General features: G+C 37.9%; 1 protein-coding gene across 1 annotated transcript in view; it reads right to left on the minus strand.

Moving 5' to 3' along the window:
* The window catches only part of LOC124717004 (centrosomal protein of 164 kDa), a 630,067-nt gene that overhangs the window by 209,896 nt on the left and 405,789 nt on the right, over positions 1–14,382 (minus strand). The window contains exons 4-6 of the mRNA XM_047243631.1: positions 8,868–9,016; positions 8,642–8,781; positions 4,163–4,410 (exon numbers count right to left, since the gene is read on the minus strand). Of these exons, the coding sequence (XP_047099587.1) occupies positions 4,163–4,410; positions 8,642–8,781; positions 8,868–9,016 (537 nt within the window). The remainder of the gene's footprint in view (positions 1–4,162; positions 4,411–8,641; positions 8,782–8,867; positions 9,017–14,382) is intronic.

The raw sequence follows: 14,382 nt of genomic DNA on the forward strand, positions 1-14,382 counted from the left end.
TTGTCTTCTTGACATTTAAACATGGACCCCCAGTATTACCTCTCTTCCAGTCTGGTTGCAAATAAGACAGTGTCATCAGCATATCTGATATTACTTATGATAACTCCATTAAACATCACTTGTTGACACTTGTTGTTGATTGAGTAATTAATTCTGTGTCATTATTATCATTCACTGGATGCCCTTCAACTGTGAAAAGCCGTGGTACGGCAGACTGGGTACACTACATCTACGTATGTGACTGCTGTTTCCTTGCACAATTATCTTACTGTGTGCATCACCATTAGGTCAAGGTATGCCATGCCACATTTGCAAATAATGTGGTAAATAATGAATTGGTGCACCCTGGTGCTTGGATGTGTGTATTATTTGCATGCATGTACTCTGAAACGGATGCATGCAGCATACTTGCAAGCTGGGGCAATGACAGAAATGTTACTGCATTCGCAGTACCTGCTGGGTGGATGATTTATTTCTTGCACTCTGGTCCCACCTTGTAGGTATCATGTGAACCATGGAAGAACGGCCATGACAACGGCAATGACATCATAGGCACAAGAGAAAACTTGTTATATGTATATTCAACTGGAGTCTTTAATTAAGACAGACTGTTTTGGACATAATTTATATTAATGTGTTTGTTATGTTCTGAATAATAAACCAACAGTTAGGCATATTCATTGTAAATGAGTAAACAATATACCAGTAGTTCTCAAACTGTGGGGTGCAAACCGCCAAGGGGTGCATGAATAGCCTGGAAAGGAGGCATGGTATGGCTAAAAAAAAATCTTATTAACAAACAGTTACATTTATCTTTTCCTTTGAACAAAGAAAATACCAATGATCTGGACTGAATTTCGCCCAATGTCAGTGTTGTACAGGTCTAGACAACAACAATGAAACTTCAGCCATGTTTTTAGCATTGTTTGAAATGATCCAGCGAGCTGGATGATGTCAGCCATCGGTGGAATCACCTATTGTCAGCTGCACTGTGAACGTATCCTTAATTATTGTGCACAGTGCAAGCTTTGTCTCATGTATTTCGATGTGGCCTTACAGTCTTTCAGACTTCACATGAATAAGTTGACTGCAGTATGAAGTGATTCCTGGTTAGTGACAGACAGGAAGACAGCAGTGGTCCATTAACTGGCAGGAGAGAGGGTGCTGGTGGATGAGAGGATATGATGAGAACTATTTGTTGTCTGGATTCACAAAAACTACAATCAACGGTGAGGCGTCCACAGTGTGTGATCTGTTTAACCATTTTAGCTACTGATAGCATGAAGCCTAACAAGTTAAAGACACATCTTGAAACCAAACATCCTGAATTAATTGGAAAACCGAAAGGATTGTCAGGAAACTAAATGTTTTCTTGTCTACCCAGAAGATTTTTGCTAAACAACGCACGTGATTTCTATGGCCCTTTTAGTCTCTTACCGGATTTTACATAGGATTATTGAATGTGAGAAACCAAACAATGTGAGAAACCAAACATAATTGAAGAAACAAAAGAAATGTTAGCAAACAAAATGTTTTATTGTCTGCCTAGAGAAACTTTACTAAAATGAGAAATTTGAATTCTATGGCCCTTTTAGCCCCATACAAGATTTCGCATAGGACTGTTAAATGCAAGAAATGAAACACAGTTTCAGAAACTCTGGTTTTACCGGCATCGTTTGATACAGTATTAACAATATTTGGTGATTCGTTTGCTCAACAACTGAAAAGTATTTCTATCTGTAATAACACAGTGCATAGAAGACTTTTAGACATTTATGACTCTTTCCTCGAGCAGTTAATTGATAAACTGTATAATAAAGTGGATGAAGCAACTGATATTCATAAAGATACTCATATGATTGCTTATGTTTGTTTCGTTGATGAGTTTAACACTCAAGAGCAATTGCTTTTCTGTGAGTTGATGCTGAAAACAGTTACCGCTTTAAGTCTTTTTGACATGATCAATACTCTTTTTTAATCAAAACAGGATATTATGTAATAGGTGCACTGAAGCATGCATACACGGAGCTCACTCACTGTCTGGAATTCTTGGTGGACTGCAATCAAAAGCTGCAGCTCCTAATAGAGTACGGACTCACTGTATGATACACTGAGAGGCTCTGACTACTAAAGAACTTAGCTCATGTCTTAATGAAGTTCTGCGAACAGTTATAGAGACAGTTAATATTATTAAAGCAAAAAAAAAAAAAAAATCTATAAGCTTGACGCTTTTTAAAGTGCTTTGTGAGGAGATGGGTGCTGAATATATTCAATATCTCTTTTTTTAGTAATGTATGATAGCTTTCAAAGGGTAAAGTACTACAAATAATGTCTGAACTGAAGAATGAGGTATTCTGTTTCTTGTTTGAGGACAGTTACTCTCTGGCAGACTGTTTCAGAAACAGACATTTTCTATTGAAAATGCTTACCTCACTGACATTTTTGAGAAACTAAATATTTATATCATTTCACTTCAGGGCAATCAGGCAACTGTACTATCTTGGAATGGAAAAGTGAAGACATTCATAAAGTAATTAGAGCTGTGGCAAAAGTTGCATGCTAGATGTGTTCCCTAATCTAGAGTCACTGCTACAAGACACAGATAATCTGATACTTTCAATGGAGATAAAAAAAAGCCTGTCTTCTTCATCATCTTTCAACACTAAAAGTTCACTCCAAAAAGTATTTCAGCAATGATTCTTATAAATTTAATTCAAAAAATCCATTTAACAATGTTCCTGGACTATCATATTTAAATATGAAAGAGTGAGAACAACTTATTGATCTCACTTGTGGTACTTCACTGAAGTGTCAAAGTCTTTGTTGGAGTGTTGGCTACATATTAGCGATGAATTCCCAATGCTAAGCCAAAATGCAATGACAATCACAATTACTTTTGCAACAACATACTTGTGGGAGACTGGCTTTTCAGCTTTGGCAGCTATGAAGTCAAACTACTGTTCAAAGCTGAATTCAAGTAAACAATTTCAAATGTCTATTTCTGCTATTACACCATGTCTTGAGAAACTTGCTTCTAATAAGCAAGCTCATCGATCATACTGGACTTCATAATTCAGATTTTCAATGCTCTTGTAATCCTCATTTGCTGAATTGCAAATATTGTGCACTTTGTAGTTTTTGAATAAAGTAAATTTGATAAAGACAAACAACTTGTTCTGTATTTGCATTACAATAATTTATGTAGTTTTGGTTTCTGTTGCATAAAATCCCTCTACACTGAATTTGGTAAAACCGAGATCAAGACAAAGAAAATATAAAAATGTTTTTATTAATGAATTATGCTTGGGGGAGGGGGCTGATAGTGTTTTTCGTAATGAAGGAGAGCCCAGGGGAAAAAATTTTAGAGCCTGCAATATAAGACATACTGTTTGTGGGAGATCTCGCAGTTATTGCAAGATGCTGGATACTTGATTGTACTCTTAACTTCTAGCAATACCTCCAGCACTTTGAGAAACAAAATGCAAATGGGAGATGTTGGTAAGTGTGAATACATAACAAGGTGAGCAAAATTGGATAACAGGAAATCGTAGCTCCCGAGTAAACTCTATATTGCCAGACAATATCGCAATAAAGATGCAACGCGACACAGCATGGCTAAAACCATCAATGATGAGGTCAGCATTGGCTTGAGTTACACTGCCAACATATATGTAAAGCCTGCAATTTCATCTGGTTGGGCAGCTGTGAACCACTCAGTAAGGAAAGTGAGTTTGCGATTGGGGAGGGGGGCAGTCACTGTTGTTGTAGTGTTTAGCTGCACCTTGGTGAGTGTGGAACTACCTTGTTGGAAGCCTGTCAGTATTCTGGCATTAGTCACTATGTTGCACACATTATTTAATATTCTCTCTGCATATAATTTTCAAGTTTCATTACTCCATATAGAATTCTACTTCATATTGCAGAACTGCATCACAACATTTTGAGCACTGGGCATTCTTCCTGCAGTGTTTTCTGGAATTCACTGCAGAACTCTATTCAGTTTATTCATAACAGTAATAGTACCAACAGTTAGCCTCTATGGCCACAATCATATGAAATACGGTGGACAAACTCAATGCAGGCATCACATAAGTGAAATTATAGTGATGCGCTCCTTCCGACATTAGCTGGCTTGTGTTGACTAGGAGCAAATTTGCTTTACCTGAGAGCTTGAGCTCCCCACGGCCCTGCTGGACGAGACTGCGGGGATGCTTCTCCTGTGCAGAAGGGGGCAGAGCCGACCTCCGGGATGCAGATGTCACCATCGCCGTGCCGTCCCCACTCTCTCCCAGTAAGGGTGCCACACTCATCTTGTCGATGTCGATGGGACCGGGCGACGGGCGACCGAGCAACGTCGCCGCTCCCATTTTGTCGATGTCGATTCGATTGCGGCTAAGTGGTAGAACCTCCCTGATAAATATAAATGTATGTTATATCACGTCACTGTGACATCATCATCTACTGTAGGTCAAAATAAGCTGTTACAGCTAACATGACTTGCAAACAAGAATGCATGCAAATTCCCCCCCCCCCCTCCACCCCCCCCCCTCTCTCTCTCTCTCTCTCTCTCTCTCTCTCTCTCTCTCTCACTCTCTCCATCAAACACACACACACACACACACACACACACACACACACACACACACACACACACACACACACACACACACACAAAGAGTCACATTACAAATATGGAATTACGGGTCAGATATTATCGTATGATACATCTGCCTATGTATGGAATTATTATTACTGAGCTATATAGGAAAGCATATATTAGTTTCCACAAATCAAGGACAAATAGTACAAAAATAATTTTGAAGCAAATGTCTTATATGAACAAGACTCTCAAATATTTATGAAGCAACAGCATTTCCTTCATCGCCACCACTTAAACTGCTTGTTTACTCAATTCCATCTTCAGTAATATACCTCTAATATTCCTCATTAAGTCTAACACCATTATTTTCAAATAGGAGGCATGATACACAGTGACTACATAAGGAAGAAGCTTTTTGAGGGTTTTCTTTAATCTTTGCGGCAGCTCTCTCTTGCTACCAATGCTCTCCTCATATATTGGTCATGAGCGTCTGTCAGCGGTTTCATTTGTTCTTCATTTGCAATCTACTTATACATTATAATTTATAATTTATTTGAAAAATAGCATTTTTTGGAATATGGAAAAACAGATCAAAATTTTCATCAAAATATTGCCTGTAGGCTCATTCCTCAATGGACTGCAACTCTCTTTTCCAATAAAATCCCTAAATATAGATCATTTCACATGAAGCAATATGCTGTATTTTACTTCTGTATTGCCCAGTCTACTTTGGCCAACATATGCCCATAGACATTTAAATTTTTCTGCCTGTCTGATAACTGCTCTGTCATTGATGGGAACTTCACATCTATTGTCACTATTCACCATCAGATATTCAGTCTTTGTTACACTTATTGTAGTCCCCATTTGTCATATTCCTGATATAAATGTACCACGAACTTAAGATTGTATTCATCTTATGTTAGAATGGCATGATCATCAGCAAAACTTCATGAAAATATCTGCACATCAGTAACAATGATTCCCATTCCGCCACATTAGGAGAGCCACTTCTACATATATCTTGAACAAGGTGGAAGACATACTGCATATGCGTCTTAGTGCTTTTGTGACATTAATAGGTTCTGATCATTCTGAGCCAATTTTAATGTATACCATATCTCTGTACATTTCAATAACAATCTGTAAAAGATGGTCTCCATATACATATTTTTCAAAGTTTTGCACAGTTTTGCTCTAGGAAACATGGCATAAGCTTTTGCTAAATCTACAAATGTAATGTGTAACTCCATCTCTACTGCTATAAATTTTTCCATTAACTGTTGTAAAACACAGAAGTTTCAAGAATGAAATTTCCACTGTACAGTGGAGTGTGCGCTGATACGAAACTTCCTGGCAGATTAAAACTGTATGCTGGATCGATACTCGAACTCGGGACCTTTGCCTTTCGCGGAGTGGAAATTTCATTCTTGAAACATCCCCCAGGCTGTGGCTAAGCCATGTCTCCGCAATATCCTTTCTTTCAGGAGTGCTAGTTCTGCAAGGTTCGCAGGAGAGCTTGCGTAAAGTTTGGAAGGTAGGAGATGAGGTACTGGCAGAAGTAAAGCTGTGAGGACAGGGCGTGAGTCGTGTTTGGGTAGGTCAGTTGGTAGAGCACTTGCCCGCGAAAGGCAAAGGTCACAAGTTCTAGTCTCGATCCCGCACACAGTTTTAATCTACTGGGAAGTTTCAACACAGAAGTTGTCTACAGAGGATCTGTTCTGTCTTAAACAACTCTGGTCTTTCCTGATATGGTGGTGAATATTCTGCCTTACTTTCTCACACACAATTTTGCAAAATAAGTGGCTTATCCAGAGTTCACACCTGCCTCTGTAGCAGCTAGTGTCTCATCTATTCCTCTACTTGGAAATGGAAACCATATATTAGCTTTTCTACTCTTATTGCATTTCAGTATGTTGACAACAGTTGTTTATAAGACGCAATATACTTTTCTTCACATGGTGTCAGCCAGCTTTCAATAATTCCACAGAAATATTTGCAGGACCAAGTGATCAGCCATTCTTAACATTTTAGCTAATGTGCCATTCTCTTCCTCTATTGTAATGCTCATATTACATTTTAGCTAATGTTCTGTTCACTTCCCTACCGTAATGATCATACTTAGAACAATTTATTCAGTTTTACCTTCTTCCTCTTTTGCGTACTGGCTGTCTACAATTATAAAATCTGTATACTGCTTTTTCCTTTCACTTAGAGCAATTAAGTTGTCTACTGCAAAACTGACTATGTTCCATGTCACAGTGAGAAGCTGCAAGAGGTCACTTCCACCTGCAAGCCTCTCCCTATGTGATTATTTCTAATCTTGTCTCCCCTGGTCTTTTGTAGAGCAGATCTATGGAATTTAATTTTACAAGCCTGTGGTTGACTTACGTGCCTTTTGGCTATGGCAAAGCTCCCTAGATTACAGGACATGACAGGCAGATGGAAAGTTTTGAACATAGTCCGTGCAGCTCTTAGAGGAACATACTTTATTCCAGACAAGACTTTGTATTAGATTGAAGATTTTGGATCCTTTGGTTACTCTGTTCAGAAATTCAAGACTGACACTCTGAAGTGTAACATATCACTTCTGTGAAGTGATGTGTTGCACGATGTTTATAGTACTGATGAATGACAATCACCAAACATACAGTTAATAGTTATTAGTAGGTTTAGGGAGTTTGGATATGCATATTGTGTGGACAATTTGTATTGTTTGTGCATGTTGAAAATCGTGATGGGTGCAGCTTTTGTGCAAGAAGGAGGTGGCGCTGGCAGTTTCGTCACACTTTGCGCTGCTTACTAGTTTGGCACTCCATGCAATTGTGCCTCTGCCTTGGAGATTAGCTGTGCTCCATGGAACAGCACATGCCTTGACAATGGACTACGTCATGAAAAGAAAGAGGAATTAGTTCAGCTGGAGTGTCTGCTCTGAAACCTGTTAGAGAGTGGATGCTCAACTGCCTATAAACTAGTAATAATGCAACTGTCAAAGCAAAATTGTACATCTTTAAACAGCGACTTCAGTTATTTGGTAGCTTGTTGGACATAGATAAGTATGATTTTTATCTCCAGCACAGGTCAGACTGCACAAGAGATGAAGTCCACAAAAAGAAGAAAGAAGATCCAGACAGGGCAAATGCACTCCAGATAAACAAGTCAGTAATTTCAGATCTGCACCCCACAGAATCAGAATTATTTCATGAAGGAACCCTCTGACATTTTTCAAATACAGCAGGGAATATCCCTTCTTCCATCGCCTGCCACTATCAAGATATGTGAAATTATTAATTCTCTTGATCTTCTTTCCCTCCACAAATAAGTTACATGGAGTGGCTGTTCTACTCAGTCACACTGCTGACATCTTGTTTCAGTTCCCAGATAACCCAAACTCTTTGAGCTTTGGGTTCCTCAGGCTCAATGTTGTTGGTACCTCCAACTTAGTATGGCCCCAAATGGCGACATCATCTGCTTGACAAAAGCCTTTAGCACTCCCTTTTCCAATATACTTCACTACAGTTTCTGTGGGTGTAATGAAGAGTCATGAGGAAAATGTACTGTCCTGTTGTATCCGCCCTTTGTTCTAAACCCGCGTGACCGGTACGGTCGCAGGTTCGAATCCTGCCTCGGGCATGGCTGTGTGTGATGTCCTTAGGTTAGTTAGGTTTAAGTAGTTCTAAGTTCTAGGGGACTGATGACCTCAGATGTTAAGTCCCATAGTGCTCAGAGCCATTTGAACCATTTTTTTTTTTTTTTTTTTTTTTTGTTCTAAACCACATCTCCTATTTGTATACTGTTTACATGATTACCATACGCATTTGCATTTTCATAATTAGAGAGTTGAGTTCCATATTTTATACCTCAGTACATTGTCATATTCTTCCTCTAAATTAATCATCACCAAGTTCATTTAGTTTATGGATCAAATGGGGAAAAAACTTTACAATTTATTTTACTTACATGGGATCAGCAATTACCAAATGTCTTTGGTCCAGGTGGGAATTAATTTGGCCATTACAATCAACTATGCTATTGTTATACCTGTCAGAAGGTGAGCGGAGGTCTACTCTCAGTGGTTCCGCACGCCCACCTGGCGTTGCTGTTTGAACCCGTCCACCGGTAGCTACCATGGTACCAGGAAGTGCAACAACTGGAGACAGGGGTGATTTCTTCAGTGGTGCCTGAACATTAAAAAGAAACAGAAAACAATATTACATACTTATTCCATATCACACTGGCACAGCTAATAACAAAGAATGTCACATACATTGGGGAAACCCACCAGTTGTATGGAGCTCTTCTTTAAGTAGGTGATGCCAGTTGGTTTTGCACCTGTACTGCCCAGTCCTTCAGAACCCAACCCTTCCTCGTAGCTCCTCAGTTCTTCTTTCAGTGATGTCTTTGAGTCTTCCTCTCCTGTCAAACATATTACAAATTTCAATTAATAGGCTGCATTTATTCGTATGGTGCAAAAATATATATATATACAAAATGATCTGTGGAAAATGTAACTAACTAACTAACCCACTCTAACCAAACATACAAATTGAAGAGATACCACATTTCTCTTGGTGCCAGGTCTCTTTTTGCCTTGTTCTTCTAAAAAGGATACAAGAAGCAGCAGATTGTCAACTATGAGAAAAACAGGCTGGCTGTCAAAGTGGGAGATCCTGCTCCAAGCAAATACTTGTTGTGTGAAACATAGGTGAACAATGCATAGAGTTCAACTGTCCACTGCACCTAAAGTTTATTGATCTAAAAAAGCATTTGACTTTACACACCTAGAAATTTGTGGAATATTGATGGCTAATAAAGAATTCCTGACCATCTCATCAATGTTCTCAGAAACTTGTTATCTATATTCTAGTTGATGAATAAGAACCAGAAGATGGGGCATTCCTTTCTTTAGCTTTCTGACACATGGGAGACAAGGATGCATTGTGTCACCATTCCTTTTCATATTAGTTGTAATTTTCATAATGAGAAAAAACTCTGGACGACTCCAACATTGACATATGTCTTAATGAACAATGTGGCCTTATGGATCTGTGTTTTGCTGATGACACTGTTCTTCTGACACAATCACCACAAAGTTTACAACTAATGTCTACCATGTTGGACAGAATGGCCAGTTTTGTAGGGCTACAAATACACAGCGATAGAAACAATGTCCATAAAAAGTGGAAATGTACCTACTCAATTTACAGTGCAACAGATACTAAAAGATGTTAATAGATTTCTATATCTTGTCAGCCTTGTTGGTAACAGTGGGTATGTCAATCCAGACATCATCAGGAGACTTGGGAAGGCTTCTGCAGTCTTCCAACAAATGTGATTCACATGGCAATTAGACTCTATGAGTGTGTCCAAAATGCTTTGGCTGTACTCCTCTATCATCCAATCGATGGCATTCTGGCATGTGAGACCTGGAAAAGTCAACAAAATCAGCACACAATCTCAATGTTTTCATCAACAATGCTTGATGTGAATTCTGAAGACCATTTATCAAGATCACATTTCAGATGATGGAGTGCTGAAAAGAATTAGTCAATTCAGCCTGCATACAACTGTTGCTGAAAGAAGGGTTAAACTTGCAAGGCATGTTCTACAAATGAAAGATGGAAGAAGCCACAGATCAGCACTGTTGTGAGTACAGAAGTAGAGGAAGATCTTGTAACGCCTGGAAACAAACTTTTGCAAAGTCTCTTCAATGCATAGACTTGAACTGGGACGAAGCTGTAAATCTGGCAGTTAACCATGTTGTTGCAGGAAATTTACTGCCTGAAATGCTACCTACCAATGGAGGAACTAAGACCGATGACACTTGCTAAGGTCTGAGCTGATATTTGAGAAGAGATAAGGAAGATATACCCGTCCAGAGTTTAAATAATGGAAGAAAATAAAGATATAATCTCAGCGTATAGCAATAGATGCATAAACAAGATTGGTAAAGTTGCTAAGCTTCAGAAGATGTTCTTCTTCAGAGGTGAATAGTGCAGAAAACGCATACACAGCACTTGCTTAACTTCTTAACTTTTTGTTAAGAATTTCTATATGGTTTTCCCAGCTTAAGTGTTCATCCATCCATAATCGTACAGTTCTTTTCCTGAATTGGGTGGTTCCCTAATGCAACCTTTATATGGGTACCACATATATTTCAGTCATACACTTCTCCTATCATTAACAATTAGACAAGGATTTTTAAAAGTATTTTTCTGCTACTTCTACTGTTTTGAAAATTTTCTGCTGCAATTCATAATCATTCTTTATGCTGGTATCAGCTGCAAATAAAATAGTATCTGCTGTGGAAAATCATTGTGGTACACCTTTATTGAAACCCAAGAGTAACAGTCAATCCAGTACTCAATCCTGGGATACTCCATGATTAATTTTTCTTATATTCAGAATTGTACACTTTATTTCCTGACAACTTTCTATTCCTTGTTTCCACCCAGATAAATATGACTCACAGGAAACACCATGGACATCATAATTACAGTTTTAAAAGTAGTAGATCGTGATTTACATGGCTAAAAGCTTTGGAAAGTTAATTGTTCTCTGCAGCTTTGAAAACAAGCTTTAGGAAATTGAAGAGAACTGTTTTTGTTGGTTTTCTTTTTCTTAAACCATCTGTGTCTTAACCAGAACTTGGTTTTTGTTTAGAAAGTCTAGTAATCTATCATAATTTATTCTTTCAATTGTTTATTGAATGTAGAGATAATAGTGATAGTGGTATGAAGTTTCTACTGTCAGACATGTCACCACTTTTATAAACTGGGTCCACATGGAAAGAATTTTGTTGCAAATTAGTAACTGGTTTTGTCAACAAGTTGAGAGACAATATTATCAGAACTATATTTAATAATTTTGTCTAGGATACCATCAAATCCACTAGTCATTTACTGATAGCCCTTTGTACTTCTTTGGGTGTTACTGGATATACATACATTGTTATGTCAAGTATTGGAGTTTCTGCCTTTGTGTTTGGATTACATTTACTAATGGTCAGATTTTGAGCTATGTTAATACAATAATGTTTAAATGCATTACCTGTTAGAAGTGGATTGTCAACACTATCATTTCTGTATTTTATTTTGATTTATTACTTGTTTTATTATGTGTGCCTGTATGATTATTTATAACTTTCCACGCGATTTAATTTTGTTGTTTCTCTTTCTGATGTATGAATTACTGTACAACTTTTTGCTGCTACTGTAGTTTTCTTGCACTTTTTTCCCTATAGTACTTCACATATGGAGTATTCTGCTTTTGCTGTGTTGGTTGGTAACAACAATAAATTTAGCATGAATTCAGCAATTCATAACCACAATGCCAGTAGTAAAAATAATTTCCATATAGATCTTGCATTCCTCTCTAGGTTCAGAATGGAGTTTTATATTCTGGCGATAAAGTCTATAACTATTTGCCATTGGTCATGAGGAGAAAATTGAGAATCCTGAAATATTTATACACAAAGTAAAAGAATACCTTGTTAGCCACTCCTACAATATATAAATTGAAGCTTGGAGTCAGGAATGTAAAATGTGCCTTACTCTAACATTTGTATCAGATAGATACTGAACTTGGCCAGTATTAGATAGCTGATAGTCTATGTAAAGGTACATGTTACAACAATGCTTTGTCTTCTGATGTATTATGTATTATAACATCCACCTCACTGGCATGTATAAGATTTCTCAACACATAGTAGGTATACACCTGCAGTGTTAATTTGATATAATATTTCATTTGTCAGTTGAACTTGATATTGTGTAGACATCACTGTTACATTTCCACAACAGTATTGTTTCACTCATGCACACACATCAGTCGCATTGTCACGCATTTGGATATTACTATAAAGGTAAGATTTTTTCCTCCATGAGATAGATGGAGATTACCTTAAAAAAGTATTTTTTGGTGTTACACTACTTACTTATTAAATATCTCATTATTCACAGATGGTTACTAACAGAGAGATATCACATACGTCACAAAGAAGTAAAAGAATGGTGATGCTGACTTCAGAGCAGTTTCATTAAGGCAGTGATGACTATCATTCAGACAATTCTAACGCTCAGGAGAACTCGCATACCCAAGTCAGACAGTGGCAGTGATTCTGGAATGTATGTGAATAATATTCACAATGTGTCCAAGAATGAACAAGGCGCGGCTGACTTAGTTCCGAGCAGGGTACATAGTGACATGTTAATTGACGCAGCTTATCGTGGCAAGATGAACTGTGGAATGGCATCACAGAAACTCATCAAAGAGGAAGAAGTTCAAAATTGTGCAATTGGCAGTAAAAGTTATAGCTACAGTATTCTGGGATTCAAAGGGCGCGATTATGGTCGATATTTTGGAGCAGTGACACACAATAAATTCTGTTCAATACGACAGAAACCTCAGACAGCTTAAAGTACATCTTCAGTGACTTTGTCCAACAAGGGCTATGGCGGATGTTCTCCTTTTGCACGACAATGCAAGGCCAAAAATCAGTCATCAGGGCAAACATCAGTCATCACACCACTGAAGAGATTATGAAAAATGAATGGGAAGTTTTGCCTCATCCCCCATACAGTCCTGACGTGGCATGATCAGACTTCTATATGTTTGGGATGCTAAAACAAGATGAGGAGGCTGTGAAAACGTCTGTATGTCAATATTTTCAGAAGCAGGAGTGTGCATTTTACCACAATGGAACATACGTTCTTGTTAAAAGACGGGAGAAAACTGTAGAAATAGACAAAATTAATCGTCAGAGTTGTGGTTTTCAACTTATGTAGCTGCATTTGAAATTCTTGACAAAAAAAGAAAGTGGGAGAAGCATTAGTTTTTGACTGATCTTTACAAATTACTAAGGATGTTCTGCCATGGAAGAAAGATTTCTTTTGTTGGTGCCTGAGACCTTTCCACTGCCCACAACGCAAAGAACTCCTGAGAAATGTTTGCGTTAATAAAGAAAGCCCCACACAGTCATTATTTTCACACTCCCTGCTGAGCAGAGTGGCTTGATGGTATGGGAAGGCTGCTGTGCATAGAGATGATGACATCTGCTAGGCCTCACTGCATATCATCACAAGTCAATGCATGACACAAAATCCAATAAATAACTGCTCTGAAACTGAGGTTAGTGTTCCTTCTAGACTATGATGGAAACTACTGACGTTTTGCACTATTTATGTGAGAAAAAAATTCCATAAATTAATAGGACTTCTGATTTCATTTCCAACACTTTTGTGATCCAGAAATTTCATTTTTATATGTACTTCCAGAGTACAAATTATGAAGGAATGTAGGCTAATCAAACACAGCTGCCCAGTAGTATCATTACAACATGAACATTACAAAGGTAGTAAATTATACTGAGAAAAGAAAAAAATGCAGGTAATGAGCTACCATTAATGAAGGAGTCATCTGTGTAGCAACATTGTCCAGTCACACAGACAACACCTCAGTATTAAGCCTGAAGAACATCCCAGGAAACAGGAGTATTCTTTGAAGAAGTCTCATAACTCAGAAGTTGGCAAATCACAACGGAAATCTGTGTTTAATAATTGGATATTATTTATTTGGACACTTTGAAATTAACCTACATTTCATGTGCAGCTTATAATCTGAAGCACACCAACTGGAAAGTACCAGTGCTCATAAACATTGGTGAAATTGTCGGCTTCTTAAAAACGGACATGGGTAAGATCTTCCTCACACCTTAAAAACAGAGGATGGAACAGGATTCAGGAATTCCGTTGAAAATGACTACAAAAGATTTTGAAAGACTT

Source organism: Schistocerca piceifrons, chromosome 9 (genome assembly GCF_021461385.2).
Source record: "Schistocerca piceifrons isolate TAMUIC-IGC-003096 chromosome 9, iqSchPice1.1, whole genome shotgun sequence".
NCBI classification, from domain to species: Eukaryota; Metazoa; Arthropoda; class Insecta; order Orthoptera; family Acrididae; genus Schistocerca; species Schistocerca piceifrons.